The sequence below is a fragment of the Caretta caretta genome, chromosome 6 (genome assembly GCF_965140235.1).
Source record: "Caretta caretta isolate rCarCar2 chromosome 6, rCarCar1.hap1, whole genome shotgun sequence".
Classification (NCBI taxonomy): Eukaryota; Metazoa; Chordata; order Testudines; family Cheloniidae; genus Caretta; species Caretta caretta.
The window spans coordinates 117,029,368-117,044,736 of NC_134211.1; the positions used below are offsets into that span (position 1 = coordinate 117,029,368).

General features: G+C 41.0%; 1 protein-coding gene across 10 annotated transcripts in view; it reads right to left on the reverse strand.

Annotated features, from left to right (window-relative positions):
* SYNE2 (spectrin repeat containing nuclear envelope protein 2) overlaps window positions 1–15,369 on the reverse strand; it is a 261,703-nt gene that overhangs the window by 209,808 nt on the left and 36,526 nt on the right. For all 10 annotated transcript variants that reach the window (XM_075129940.1, XM_075129946.1, XM_075129941.1 and 7 more), the window contains exons 14-26: window positions 13,571–13,667; window positions 12,839–13,026; window positions 12,514–12,678; window positions 11,991–12,146; window positions 10,565–10,738; window positions 8,134–8,292; window positions 7,694–7,867; window positions 4,872–5,006; window positions 4,560–4,715; window positions 3,287–3,504; window positions 2,929–3,004; window positions 1,671–1,789; window positions 910–1,033 (exon numbers count right to left, since the gene is read on the reverse strand). In XM_075129940.1, coding sequence (XP_074986041.1) covers window positions 910–1,033; window positions 1,671–1,789; window positions 2,929–3,004; window positions 3,287–3,504; window positions 4,560–4,715; window positions 4,872–5,006; window positions 7,694–7,867; window positions 8,134–8,292; window positions 10,565–10,738; window positions 11,991–12,146; window positions 12,514–12,678; window positions 12,839–13,026; window positions 13,571–13,667 — 1,941 coding nt within the window. The remainder of the gene's footprint in view (window positions 1–909; window positions 1,034–1,670; window positions 1,790–2,928; window positions 3,005–3,286; window positions 3,505–4,559; window positions 4,716–4,871; window positions 5,007–7,693; window positions 7,868–8,133; window positions 8,293–10,564; window positions 10,739–11,990; window positions 12,147–12,513; window positions 12,679–12,838; window positions 13,027–13,570; window positions 13,668–15,369) is intronic.

A 15,369-nucleotide genomic window follows, 5' to 3' on the forward strand; every position in this document is an offset into this window, starting at 1 on the left:
GAATGGGAGAGGCTAGGGGTCAGCCAGGGTCTGCATGGGGGAAGCTCCCTAACAATCCCTCCCTGCCCCCCGCAAAAACCTGTTCCATACTTTTCCCACCCATACCCAACAACCCTCCAAGTTCACAACCAGGCTCCTTCCCAGAAATTTACTTCCCTCTCCCTCAGCTCCTCCATTACCCCTGACTCCCCCAAGTCAGGGAAATACGGTTCTGTATTGTAGTTTAAACAAATTATTACTCAGAATTCTGTATTAATATGCCTAGTAAGGAATCTATTTGTCAAAAAACTTTTCCTGAATCTTTTTTGTTGTCTGTATTGTTACAGACATACTTGCTGACAGGTATTTTGAAATAAATGACCAAAAATAACTGAAGCTGGTGTGATTATATTACGTTATTTTGAAAAATAAAATATGCAGAATTTTGCAGAATTTTAAAATATTGTGCACAGAATTTTTAATGTTTTGGCGCAGAATTCCCCCAGGAGTATAATATGGAGGAGCAGTTGACTTTGCAACTTCACTGTTCTTTTAACATAGTTTTTTGTGTGTAGTAAATATAGAGCATAACAAAATAATAATTGTTTACAAACATTTCAGATCCTCTCAAACTACAATAGTGCTGGAGTAATTTTGCACACAATGGTCCAAACTCTCCTCTCAGCTACACCGGCACAACTCCACTGCCATGTAAGGCCTCAATCTCGCAAAGAGCTGAGCCTTCCTATGACTGCTGAATGTCCTCAACTCTCACTGAAGCCAATGGCAGTTGGGACGGGTATTACCCCTCAACAGTATGCTCAGTACTTGAAAGAAAGGGCCTCAAAAGAGAGTAATTTAACCCCTCTTGCTAACATATCATACAAATTGTAGACAAGCAACATATTCTTCAAAATGATCGATATTTACCTGTAGATCTAGCAGCTTATTTTGAAGGCATAAGGTGTCTTTTATTTCATCAGTAAAAGGAGACTCTACTTCATCTCTGATTCTTTGTAAATGAAGTTCGACATTACTCCTCTGTGTATCAAAGCTAGGAAAAGATGCAATAGTTCTTAGACAGTATCAACTTTACTTTAACGGAAGACAGGAAAGGAAAAATAATTGGGGTTGTGACTTGCTGAATAATTACTTTAATTGCCATTGAAGTAATGGCAATTAAAGTAAGTTCAGCAATTTGCTCATGTAATTGGTTTTTTTACCTAAATTCCAAATTTTACATGAATAAGCATTTGTGTTTAAAATGGAGTAATTGCTCACTTAGGTACCTTATTTGTGTGTGCAAATGTCTAATTTCAGGCTCAAATATGGGTTTTTTTGTGTAAAAAATAACAAATTTCTGAAAATTTGGCCCAGAATGTTTGGCTTCATCATATTCAGGCACATACACACACCCAAAAGCAAAGCTTCCTCTAACCAAGGAAGACAGAAAAGCAGAAAAATCACTAAATCCACTAGTTTCCTTGTTACAGAGATCTAATTTACATTTAGATACTACTGTGAGTGACTGTTTAGTAAGATAAATAGATAAAACAAAATTTAGAAGAATAAGTAGAGAACAGAATTCAGAATAGCAAAAATAGTCCAGATATATGAAATTTCCAATTTACTTGTAACTTTTTAGTCTAGTATTATCTCTAAATGTGCATATTTTGCCATTTAAAAATTACCTCTCTAATAAAGCCTCTAAGGGCAAATCAGTGTCTTTCTCAAACTTCTTTGTACAGCTTTCACCGTTCTGTTGTTTCATGTCTGATTCCAAAATTACATCTGAAACTGGTCCTGATGCCTAATCAAATGTAAAAATCAATTACGTTGATAACTACATTACCTTATATTTATGCATTCTACAAAGATCAGAAGACATACATACACTGCAAAAAGAAACAATCACTTCTTCATGCGAAACACACCCAGTTTCTGAGAGAAGAAACTCAATTTATGAACATAATAATCTATTTTAAGTGAATCTTAAGTAAAATTATAAAATACACCTCTTTCCATGGACTATGCACATGACATTTGAGCCATCACCAAAGCAGCAGATTCCATCACTATACAATGGACAGTATTTGCAGCACAGCGTGAGAGAGCTTCCTCATCACAGTGGTGCATACAGCAACCTCAGCTACCTTAACAGATGTTTCCTCTATATCCTCAGCCATTGGTGCTAACACAATGGAGACTCAAGCTGAACTCTTTGTGCAGGTCACCAGCATGTTTCTGGATGTCTTGCTGATGAATACTGTGCCGCCTATGTACATCTTGGGTCACATGAATTATCATCCTCTTGGACCACACTCTAAACAAGACCTCTTCCTCTACGGCATTCCACTACCAGTAAATAGTTGTAACCCTCTACCTTAGCAATTATTTAATAAAGCTATACATATTCTTTTATTTTAATATTTCCTTAGAAGTGAACCCCTCCAGCATTTTCCATCTCTATATCCCCTCCTACTTGTTCACATCTTTTGGCTACTGACTGTAATATTCTAGGTGTGTTTCCTCCAGTGCTAGAGGCTGAAATTCAGCCCTATCAAGAAGGGCAATACAAGGACTTGAGTCCTATTTTGAGGACTTAAGTGGCCCTTGAGCTTGCCCTTTGCACTCAGAGAGAGGAAACAGACTGTAAGTTCTCTGGGGCACAGACTGTCTTTTCAATAAGAATTCGTACATTGTGAGCAAAATGGGGTCTGAGCTTTGACTGGAGTGCTTGAGTTCCACTGTGATATAGACAGACATAATAACTGCTCTCCATTTGCCCATGATCCACTCTAGATAAACCAGTGTTTGATAATGGCATGTCTTTAGCCATCTGTCTTGGGTGGGTTAAACACAACAAATCCTGTGTCTTGGCAGGGGGGAAGACCAGATGACCCTTGCAGTCCCTTCTAACCCGATGAGTCTATGATCTGAATTCCATACCTCCTGAGTTGAAAGTATATCAACTGATTGGGAAGATGCTTCCTTTTCTCCATTCTCAGGAGCAAGTATAGAGCCCCTAAGATTTAAAAGAAATTTCAGCTTAACAACAACAGCAACAACTAGTGAATACAAAGAAAAAACATTGCAATCATAAAGTATATATCACAAGACAAAAAAAAAAACACTGCAACTCCTCCAAAGATTAATCTAACAGGACATAGACTAGTTCATTAAAATATTTTAAAAGAACAATTACACGAGAAAATATACTCCTGGTTACAATTCTCCAACAGCAGGAGGATGATCTAGATGTCTTAGTTTTATGAAGCTATGATACATTGTGCCACAAAATACTCACCCTTGTTTAGATGCCTGACCACTTCCAACATGGGACAGCAGAGTTACATAAGCATCTGCTGCACATTTTTGAAGTTCTTCTTGCTTTTGTTCACACTCTGCAATTAGTGTCTTTGTTTCCAGGTGAGTTTCTTCTGCAGCCAGTCTTTCACACATTGCTTTAAGAACTTGTAGGCAGTTGTTTAGTTCCCCGAGGTTGCCTTCAGGAGAAAAAAAAGCCTAAATGAAGAAACAAACACATGATAAATTATAACAATGTGGTTATTTTCATACATTGTTATATTTAGCGTTCTTTTGTCACGTAAATGCACTTTCAACTGAGGCTCTCAAACCACTTTGAAAACAAAGGTGAAAAGAAAATTAAAGAAGAGATGACTGAGAAAGACATGAGTAAAAATGTAAAATGTAAACCAAAGTTTCTTACACAATGTGTGAAATTTACCCCTGGGCGGAGGACTAGCACAGGCCTATCAACTAATAAAACACCACTTAAAGTCATGAGACTAGGTTGTGTGAAACACAAACAAGGAGTTAAACTGGGGCTTCCGTACAACCATTGTGGGCAGAGTCAGCTCTATGCATAGGACCTTAGCCATGCAACTACTACATTGAATGGGAGCTACAGTGCACGTCAAGTTTGGTTTTTTTAATTATTACATTTTGAGTAATTAAGGATTAAAAATAAAACCGCCTGTCATAAATATAAAGGGAAGGGTAACAACCTTTATGTATGCAGTAATATAAAATCCCTCTTGGCAAGAGGTACAGAATCCTTTTACCTGTAAGGGGTTAATAGATTCACTTAACCTACTTGGCACCTGACCAGAAGGACCAATGGGGAAAGAAGTGGTGGGGGGATATTTTAGGGAAACAGGAACTCGAAGTGGTCCTTTTCCTGAATCTTTGTCTAATTCACTTGGTGGTGGCAGTAGTACCCATCCAAGGACAAGGAAAGATTTGTGCCTTGGGGAAGTTTTTAACCTAAGCTGGTAGAAATAAGCTTAGAGAGTCTTTCATGCAGGTCCCCACATCTGTACCCCAGAGTTCAGATTGGGGAGGGAACCCTGATACCACCTGTAGGAGATGATTATAAAGTAAGGTATAAACTGAAAAAATTTAGCACCCTACTGGCAAGGAGGTGACTCTTTGAAAGCCTGCTTCCTGCAATAGTGGAACAGTCTGAAGTTAGAAAGAAAATTAAATGATAAAATGCAGAAGGATATACAATACAGTCACCAAGCAGAGAAGTTGAGGACAGCATTTTTATACAGTACCTCGTGTTCTTTTATAAGTCCCTTGGTTTTACCGACGCTAAGGAGTTTCTTCTCTTTATTTATTTGCTTACTGAGTTTTGAAAAAGTTGCATTAAATTTCCCTATTTCAATTTCCATTATGAACTGAATACATGATATGATTTCACGATGAACTACCTGCAACGTACAGAAAGCACTCTCAGTGTGATGGTCATGGGGTGACAACGGGCTACAAAGCAAATAAAAACCTCTATTCTGTAACAAAAATTTGTTTTTCAAGAGACCAGGTCTGATAAGAGAATGAGTTGCTTTTTCTTATGTATATTTTCTCACCTCCCATCTTTCACGAACATCTTTGCATCTTTCCTCCACTGCCAACTTTTCATGAGCTGGTGAAATATTTTTCAATTGTTCAGCTGTTTTCAAAAACTTTTCAAGAATTCCTGTGTCCAAAATGCTAAAAGCTTCCTGCAAAAAAGCAAAACAAAACCAGAACTGATCTTCACTTATGTATATCATAAAACAGTATCATTATCATATCAAAACTATACAATAATGAATGACAAGGTACTTCTTACTGGGCTGCAATGGCAAAAGGCCAGACTGTCCCAGGCCCTTGCGGTGGATGCACAGGCAGGCCAGAGCACAATTGCACTCCTGCACTTTCTGTGCCTGAAAAAGGGCCAAGGACAACTGCAGCCCCTACGCTTGGGAAACTGCAGGTACAGCTCCCACAACACCTATCGCGGGAACATTTTGTACCAACGGGGAGCGGACAAAGTAGATCAGCGGCTATCCTCCCTCCCTATGCCCAGACAATGGGGCACACCTCCTATATATGACAGGAAGCATGGAAGGGGACTGTGTCTCTGTGATGGGGCGCCTGGCCCGCCCTGGCTAAAACCATCCTAGGGAGGGGCTGCAGGGGAAACAGTCAATTAGGGTGGGGGCTGCAGGCAATTAGGGCGGGGGCTGGACTAGCCAATCGGGGCCCAGTCGGCCCATATAAAAGGAAGCTGCAAAACAGAGAGAGTTATTTTGCTGCAGGGAGCCCTAGAGAGAAGACTGGCTTCCTAGAGGCCTACAGAGGGACCAGCACCTGGGGAAAGGCAGGTGCTAGCAGGGACTGCGGGAGCTTGGGAGAGCTCCTGATGGGCTGCCAGGACTTGCAGGCTTGAGGCCCTGGGAAGAGAGCAAAGGAGCTGGAGCCAGAGGCAGGAGCAGAAGGAACTAAGGCTGCATGGAAGTGGCCCAGGGAATAGAGACAGTGAGCTGGAAAGAAGAGGCAGCAGGAAGCTGCTGTTTACAGGAGCCCTGAGCAGGGGCCCAGAGTAGTGGGTGGGCTTGGGTGGCCCCACCCCCCACTAGCCGCTGAAGGAGCGGCCTGGCTGTGGACTGCCAAGCCGATGCAAGGAGTGGCTGGACTCTTGGTGGAGGAGTCCCCTGGAAGGGGGGGAACCGGATGGTGACACAGCTGGAGGGCTGTGCCACGAAGCAGACACCGAGAGAAAGGTGCTGTAATGGGTCTGCAGGCAGAGGTGAGGATGGGAGAGCCACCACCACCCAAGGGCATACCCACTGGGACTGAACTAATTCCCAAAATGCCCAGCAGGAGGCACAGGGTGGTGAGTGACCCCGTGACAGTCTCCTTGAGGTAGAATCCCTATGAGTATTCCCAGTGCTGGTTCTGCACTGCTTTCCAGCCCAAGGCCCTCCTAAATGGTGCAATTTAGTCCAAGGCCAAGATTTTCAAAAGTGACTAATGCTTTTGGGTGCCCAACTTAAGACACTTTAAAGGGGTCTGGATTTTCCAAGGGTGGTTTCTCAGCACTTCCTGAGAATCAGGTGCCTTTAAGGAGTCTCAAGTTAGGCCCCCAAAAAACTGAGGCACTCAGCATCTATATCCACGTTTGAAAAGTTTGTCCCAGAGCTGGGGCACATGATACAGGATGAGACCAAAGACTTTTAACTGGCCAAGAAACACAACTGCGGTTCACAGCTGTACATTCTTGAGTGCCTTATAGTTGCCTGGGTATGGGAGTGATGGAGCCATATAAGAAGACAGATTGTATACAGAATAACTTATATAAACAAGGAGGTTGAATTACAGTAGCTTTGAGAACTTTCAATTTCTTTTTATATAACTCTCCATCATAACACCCCCATATTACTGTCATGATTATAAACAACATAATCTAAACTAGGTTTTACTTCCCTTCAAATCATGTCAAAGCTAGGTGCAAAAAGTTACTTGTGTGTCTGATGGCCACTTAGTCAGTCAGCTTTCAAAGTTTTGATAAGGCACTTACAACTAATAGCCAGATGTTTAATAAGGCATTGTTGGAAATGGAGAGACCTCCTAGCACTAGTGACATGGAGAAACAAAGTTCAGGATATCCTTTCAATAGAAAAAATGACAGATAGCCTTATTTTAGGATCAAGATTTTATAATGTGTGGTTACCATTTTGGGGATTTAAACAAAATACACACAGATAACGATAATATAAAAATCCAGGTTAGGAGTAAGATTTCTTAATATTTCTACAGAAAGTTTAAGTATGTTAATAATGATAAAATAAAAAGTTTTAAACAAAAGTTGTAAGAACTGCCAAGAAACATGTGCTCTTTTCCACAACAGTGTAAAACAGAAGTCTCCAAACTGTGGGGTGCGCCCACCTATTGGGGCATGGAGGAGTGTTTGGGGGGGGGGGGCGTGATGGGGCCCAGGCCAGGCCCCATGGGGGGCGGGAAGGGAGTGCCACCCAGCCCCGCTCCGCTCCCAGCTCTGCTCCGGCCCCACTTCCAGACCTGACCCCAGCTCCTGGTCCCATGCCCAGCCCCACCTCCAACCATGGCACCACACCTGGTTGCAGCTCTATTCCCAGACCCAGACCTGCCCCCAGCTGTGGCCCCAGCCTCAGCCCCCTTACCCATTTCTGCGTTTCCCCATCCCAGGAACCGCAGCCACACTCCCAGCCCCAGCTCGGAGCCGGGGGGGGGGGGGATGAACAGGGGTAAGGGGGGGATGACCCTTAAAAATTTGGGGACCACTTGTGTAAGATTTTTTTAGTCACAAAATCTCACTATGAAATAATGTGCTCTGATAGTCAAAATCTTCATATGACACAGGTAGGAAGTAAATATTTGAACCCACCTCATTTTTTGAAATGTGCGCATCTGGGCTCACTTTTCGGCCAATGAGTTGCATAGCTTTTAAAATAGATGTTTCAAGCTCCTTCTGGGATTTTTCAAAATTGATCATGACCTCCTTTTTTGACAGAGTCTCTTCAGATTTGGGTGAGACAAGGTCTAGGTTATTCATGGTAGCCTAGGAAGAAAGCGACAATTTTTAGGGTGTGCATGAGTATTGTTAAAACAACTAAAATATTCCTTTATAACATGACTCAAGTTTCTCAGCTTTGGATATTAATTTTGAAATCTCTTCTCCTTCTGCGCCTGACAAGAGAAGAGTTGCTCAAATATTTTTAAAATATTTATATTTTACATGGACCCTAAAAGACGCTTTTCTAACCATTAAATACTACAGATAAGGATATCTGTGTACTGAATATGATAGTGATAGGGAACAAAGACCTGGAGTCTCTCTCTGACTTCTTTAATTCGTGTCTGTAGCCCAGCTGTCTCAAAATCCGGGAGGGACACCTGGCTTGAAATATTACGTGTCAAAACTTGCAAGATTTCTTCTGCTGCAGCAACTTGTTCTTGGCACAAGGTTCTTCTGGCAATTAGGATCTGTTTAGATGAAACACAACAGAAGTCTTCAATATTAAATATTATGTATATCCTTTAGCTTTCGGAACTGAATTGAAAGGCAAGGATTGACTGAAAAGTAGGCAATATTTGGTTACATATGGACCACGCTTTGCAATTACAGGTCATTATCTTGCATTATCAACGTCTGGGGAGGGGGGAAGAGAAGAGTCTGGCGCCAACCAAAAAAAGAAGCAGAGAAAACAAGTTGTCAAGCCATCTAATTAATTCCATTGTGATGGGGTGTCCACTTCACACAAAACCTGAAGGGGTTAAGGTGGCTAGGTAGGCCAATTAACTGTCCACGCTGCACCTGAAGGAAGAGCCAGGGAGCAGGGATTAATTAAAGGAGGCTCAGCTGGATGGGAACAGGAGGTGACTGTATGAAGCCCAGGAGCTGAGAGCAGCTGGAGGTTCAGGGAATTAGTCTGCAATCATTCCCTGGGAGAAGGGAGCTGTGCAGCTGGCAACCCCAGAGTGTGGGGCGAGCCAGAAAGACAGTAAAGGCTCAGGGGTAAAGCAGCAAGGCAGACCTTGGTTGCTGAAGAGAGGGTCCCTGAGCTGGAACCTGGGGTAGAGGGCAGGCCTGGGTTCCCCTACCAGCCACTGGGGAAGTGGAGATTGGACTACTTGGGATAGTTCATGCTGAAAGACTTTGATACCCCAGAAGGTGAGGACTACAGTGACCTGCCTGGAGGGCCAAGTCATGAAGAGGAAGCTGCAGCTCCTGGAGTGAGAGGGTCCACAGAGTGGAGAGAGCGCCAGAGGAGGGCACAGCATCTGGAAGGAGCTAATCCCTAAAGTGGCCCGGAGGAGATGCCCCTAGCAGTGAGTGGACCCTGTGACATCCATACGCATATTTGACTTGTACTTAACTTTTGTGATTGTACTTCTATCACTACTTTATATGTTACATTTCTTTGCCTAACCTTCTATTTTAAAGTATTTTTTAAAATAAGCTTGTATACATACAGCCTAGTAACTGAACATACAAAGCGCACATCTGCATGTGCATTGTCTGATCATGAAAATGTGTACACACAGCAGTAACTGTTTCATGTGAGTAGTCCCATTAAAATAAACAGGAAGTCTCATATAAGCAAAGTTACTCACGTGTATATTTGCTTGCAGAATAGAGCCCCAAATGTGCACTCAGCTGTTCAGAAAACATGCTTGGATATTTTGAAAGCACAGCTTACACCGCTGGGTTTTGATATTTATCACTGTGTGTCTTTACGAGAGCTGTTCTGATCTATGAATATTCACCTCATTTTCAAACTATCCGTTACCATTCCTCTGATGATGATCTATGCTTTATTAAAAATTTCTCTAAGTGAAACAAAAACTTGATCTTGTATAATCATGGGGGACATTGTTACAATCTTATTGAAACACAACTCATAGAAATTTAAGAGCATTTTTGTCACCTTCACATTTTTAACAAGCAAATGTCACACTGAGAATGGGATTTAGTTTATATACATGCACACAATTCTGAAAATTCGTGTACACTCTTTTAACATGCCCATACCTCCTAATACTGTAGACTTTACCCAAAGCAGGAGTGCATAATCTCTAAGTAAAATAACCCTGGGACTAAAAACAAAGATCTTTGCAACTACACTGAGGACTCTTTCCCTCTTTACAGAGTGGATGTTTGAATCAATTTCCCACAGGGTCAGATACATAAAGTACAGAGCAGGCAGCTGATTCACACCCCTGCCAGAGCTCTACAGGTCCCCTTTCCAGCCAAGCAGGACTGATGGGATAAAGTGCTTCCTCCCCAGGGGATAAATGCATTGCCTTTGCAGTAAATATTATCACCAGCATTCATCACACTCTCACTTCATTCATTTGCAGGGTATTAGTCAGCAGGGAGTACTGGACAGGGAGTGTGCTGGATTACTGAGGGGGCCGGAGGATCTTTATCACACAACTGTAACCCGTTGAAGAATGGGACTGAGATCCTTCTTTAAATTGTGATTGTAATCTGGGAGTGACGATGTTTGAGGGGAAAAGCAGTTACCATGATGGGATATTCAGGACTCTGACAGGAGCCATTCTGAAAAATAATGTTAGACAACTAACCTAGTCCTAGCAACATTACAGCACCTTCTTCCCTTACTTAGCCATTTATTAATACAAAATACATCCTTATTCCTGCTTCATTTAACACAAGCCATTGAATTCATAACTCAGGTCTGAGAATCTGATGACTGGATAGATATTTTAAACTTTATATTTACATTTCTACCTGTAAAGATTGTTCCGTTGAGCTTCCCACGCATCCTTCACGTTTGATGGTCTCAAGAAGGCATTCTGTTCCCGTGGCCCAGTTTTCTACTCCTTTGAGCAGCTCTTCAATTTTCTCCACTCTGGGCAGAAGCTCAGTGGCCTGTTCAGTTACACCTGCATTCTTTTCTCTAAGCTGAGAACATGGAATATTTAGAATCTTAGCAAAGTCAGTATTTGTAAAATGCTCAGAATTTCCTTCTCCCCCCACCCTACATTGCAAGCATTTAATCAGCCTATGGGCTACTTTCTGGCTTTCACTCTGTGACCCAAGATCTTCTTAATGCCAACTGACAAGGGGGCGTAATGGGGTTACAGGAATCTCCTGATTCTGGTATGCACATTCTGGTTCACCAAAGAATGGCATGTGAGGTCTCAAATGAAAGGTGGCGTCACTCTCGTCATCAATATCATTGTGCAATGTATGTACAGGTGCTGTGTATAAACTGAAAATATGTTCTTAAAGTCTGTATCAAGGTACTAGTCACCAGAAAAGGTGAAAAACAGCCTATCTGTTCACATGTAACTTGAGTATTTTCTTGTTCACAGTGGATCCCCTCACCAGTCTTAACTGAATGCGAATGAAGGATTGGAAGAAAGAACTTCAGAAAGAATCTAACAGGAAAAGAAAGGCAGCAGGAGAAGAGAATCTTATCTTGAGTGTAGGACAGCACATTTTCTTCATGAAAGAGAAGTCTCAACCAGCCTTGGTTGAGAATTCTGGAGAGAAGTTTGGTTCAGATACTCTTTTTTTAGATAAGAGAGTAATTTGTCAGTTAAGTATAGGCTCTAGAAAGCATGTTATGATTTTGTTTAATATGTACCCATTTCTTTCCAATATTCTTACTCACTATTACTTGAATTTCTATTCTGTGATAAACTATTCTTGTTTTTACTATAATTATATCTAAGTGCTATGGTGATAAGCAAAGTGCTGGTCCTCAGTTGACTCTTACAGGCCGGTGAGTTCTGTCCCTGTGGGAATAGCAGGCCTGTAATTCTGTAAGTGTTCTGGGGAACAGGAGCTGAACACTGGCGAGAACTCTGAGTACTCAGGGGTTACTGTGTGCCGATCGCTACCTGTACAGAGAGAGCGAGACCTGTGAACACCTGGGAGGCCGTGCTTGTGCTGTCACATACGGTTTCAGGGAGCTGATCTACAGCAGGCAGAGACAAGACTACTTCACGCTAAGAGCAGGTAGTGATGAGGTGCCTCACAGCCGTGGGTACCCCTGGGGACCATCACATACACCCCGAGGAGCACAGGGTGGAAGCTGGGAATGAAGTGGAGATGTAGTGCCCAAAAAAGTGGGGCTGTATATTCAATAGATAAAACTACCCAAATTTAAGTGCTGATATACTGATTAGAATATAGGAGAACTCTTTACCTTTGCATTCTGAATATGTTTCTTGCTAGCCTCTGTTGATATATCTGCTGTAGCACTGCATGCAGTTGGCACTGCCTCTGCAGGAGGCTGCGAATTTCCATTACTGTCAACAACTGACTTCTTTTGCTCTTCTTGCATTCTCAGTAATCTCATCTCCTGTGAAAAGGTTGTATAGCATTTGATACTATCATTTATTTTTGATCATTTATTGGCACAACAGTATCATTAATAAATGCACTTTTTAAGGGCTCATCTAGAAAACTGAAACAAGGAGCTCTAGTATATTCTCAGCCATATACACCATTGCATTCAATGCTAATAGAGTTCTAAAGGACTTTTACAACTGGGAACCTGTATGTATTGCTTGCTTCACCCGCTCCAAAATGGATAACACTGAATTGTATGAAAGATTATTGATCTGTAAATAACAACCGATAATTATACTGTTAAAAATACAGCTGTGCTTTTGAAATCGACATAACAAAATGATCCCATGAAAGTAAACAGAGCTGCGGTTACTTACAAACTGTGTTCTCTTTATAAATTTAGCCCATCTTGTGTTCAGTTTTTTCAGTTCTTTAGAAATATCTGATCCCACTTGCTCATTGCTGACTTCAATTAAGAAGTTTCCAGCTTCATTTAATGTACCATGCACCGAGTTCCAGTCTGCCAGAATCTCAGTGGGGACCTATAGAGATGCATTGAAAGGATTAAAGACCCACCATGCAGTTCTTTAATATATTTCCCAAAATAATAATAATAATTTGCACTTATAAGACTTCAAAGTGCTTTAAAAAGGTGAACAAGTATCTTTATGCTTAATCACAAGGAGACATTCAATCAAATACCTTTTTAGGATGTCCTTTTCGTGTTTCGTCCAACCATGTCTTCAGTAAATGAATGTTCTCCATATAAGTAGCCCAAGAACACAGAACTTTTTGTAGGATAGTGTTTACATTGTAAATATATTCTCTGCATGTAGAAATCTTAGAGTCTACCATCTTAAATAGTTTACCAGTGTCTGAAGGATCACCAGCTAGAATATTAAATACATGATAAAACAGATGTTAGAAATGGACATTAATTCATATTAATAATTTCAAAATAATATTAAGCATATTTCTCAATTCCTTGGAAACTGCCACAATAGAGAAGTGAATCCTTCCTCCTCTGGGTGCTGAAGGGGATTATTATTAACTGTTTGGAAAAACATAAACCAACTAAACAAAACCAACGTTCTGCAGAAAATAAAAGAGGGGTAGCTATGTTAGTCTGTATCCCACAAAAACAACGAGGAGTCCAGTGGCACCTTAAAGACTAACAGATTTATTTGGGCATAAGCATTCGTGGGTAAAAAACCCACTTCTTCAGATGCATGGAGAATTCTTCCATGCATCTGAAGAAGTGGGTTTTTTACCCATGAAAGCTTAGGTCTAAATAAATCTGCTAGTCTTTAAGGTGCCAATGGACTCCTCATTCTTTTATTTTTTAAAAAAAACAATCAGGCATTTAACACATTAATAATGATCTGTTTAAAGCACAACTCTTATTAAAGTACTATATTATTTGCATTCACTTACCTAAGACATTCGTGCTTATGTTTTTGTTTTTCATGTCTTCACATATTTGAAAAGCAGTTTCTAGTTGAGCTATGACTCCTCTTTCTTCAATAAAATCCTGCCCAAAGTTAAAGGGAATTGAGATAGGTAATACTGACTGACATAAAAATATGTAGAAAATTCAGTTTGTGATCAATTAATTTTTAGAACATGAACCCAGAAGATACAGGCCAAACATAAACAAAGCAAAATCAAGTTACTTTCACTGCATCCCATCCCCCACCCTTTGTATGAATTATGCCTATTACAGGGCCTGATCTTGCAAATGGTTACTTCTGTAAGTAATCCTAACTCATGCATTGAGAGTTTGTCTACACAAACACTTAGGGTATGTCGACACTAGAAGCACTGTTTTAGTGTAGACAATTACTACATTGACCTGGCACTGTCTACTCTGGCACTTAGGTCGGCTTAACCAAAAATATCGCAAAGTGTGAATTTTTCACACCCCTGAGTGATATAGCTAGCGTGACCTAAAAGCTGTCTACTTTAGGCATAGACCAGCCCTCAGTTTGCAGCAAGCTGGGGTATGACTCTACCCCACACCAACCTGCCATGGAATAACTGTCTGTGTAGACCCTGCTGAAGCACAGTAATAGTTCACTGATAAGCGTTGATCGAGTCCCATTTCAAAGAGGATTAGATCAAAGGGCATTAATAAACAGTTAATGCATGTCACCAGAGTCTATACAGTTCGTCCCCAGCAGGCTAGTGTGGGGTAGGTTCACACCCCAGTTTACTGTGAACAAATTGTTCATGTAGACAAACCCTCAGGCCATTGACTCAAAGAGGCCACAGTACTTGCCTGAGTCAGGATAAGTCATTTCAGAATTAAGTTCTCAGATCATAAACTCCTTGGGGAAGGTGTTTGTTTCCAATAAGCCTGGAAAGTGCCATGAGCACCTATGGCACTACAGAATTAATACACAGGACTTCTGGTTTGGGGGGTTTATTAAGTTCATTTTTTAGGATTTACTTTTTGCAATTTTTGAATTGTATGTAGATGTCCAAAAATCAAGGGGTTTCATGACTTTGTTACTATATACTATATGTTTCCTAGTGCACTTTAACACAGTACTGTTTCAAACAGCACTACATCTATGCACACTAGGGAACCTTTGGTGTGCACCAGCAGGATCAACATGGTCCAATTAATGAGCAACCCTTAGTGTACTTTAGAAATCACACCCCCACAGTCTGCATTACTGCTCTGTATAGACAATCTCTTAAATACAAGTAACAATTTTTGGTGTTTTTCTGATGTTTATTGAATAAACATGGATTTTTTTTAATATCAGGTATGTTTTACTGCTGCTTATCAGTTAAAACCAAAAATCAAAAGCCCAATAATATATTATAATAATAAATCTGTGTTAACAATATACCAGATGAATCATAGAATATCAGGGTTGGAAGGGACCTCAGAAGGTCATCTAGTCCAACCCCCTGCTCAAAGCAGGACCAATCCCCAATTTTTGCCCCAAATCCCTAAATGGCCCCCTCAAGGATTGAACTCACAACCCTGGGTTTAGCAGGCCAATGCTCAAACCACTGAGCTATCCCTCCCCCCAAAAACTGGAGCCAGATGAAACTGACAAAATCCAAGAAATTCAGAGTAAAGGCTACATTTCAATTTTCAACCCACCATGTTATGGGTTATTATTGCTGATGTCTTCAAGAATAGTGTGATTTTACCCAACATGTTGCCCCATCCTGCACTTCTAATGCAGGTAAAATTCTCCCTGTTTGTAATTGGAGCA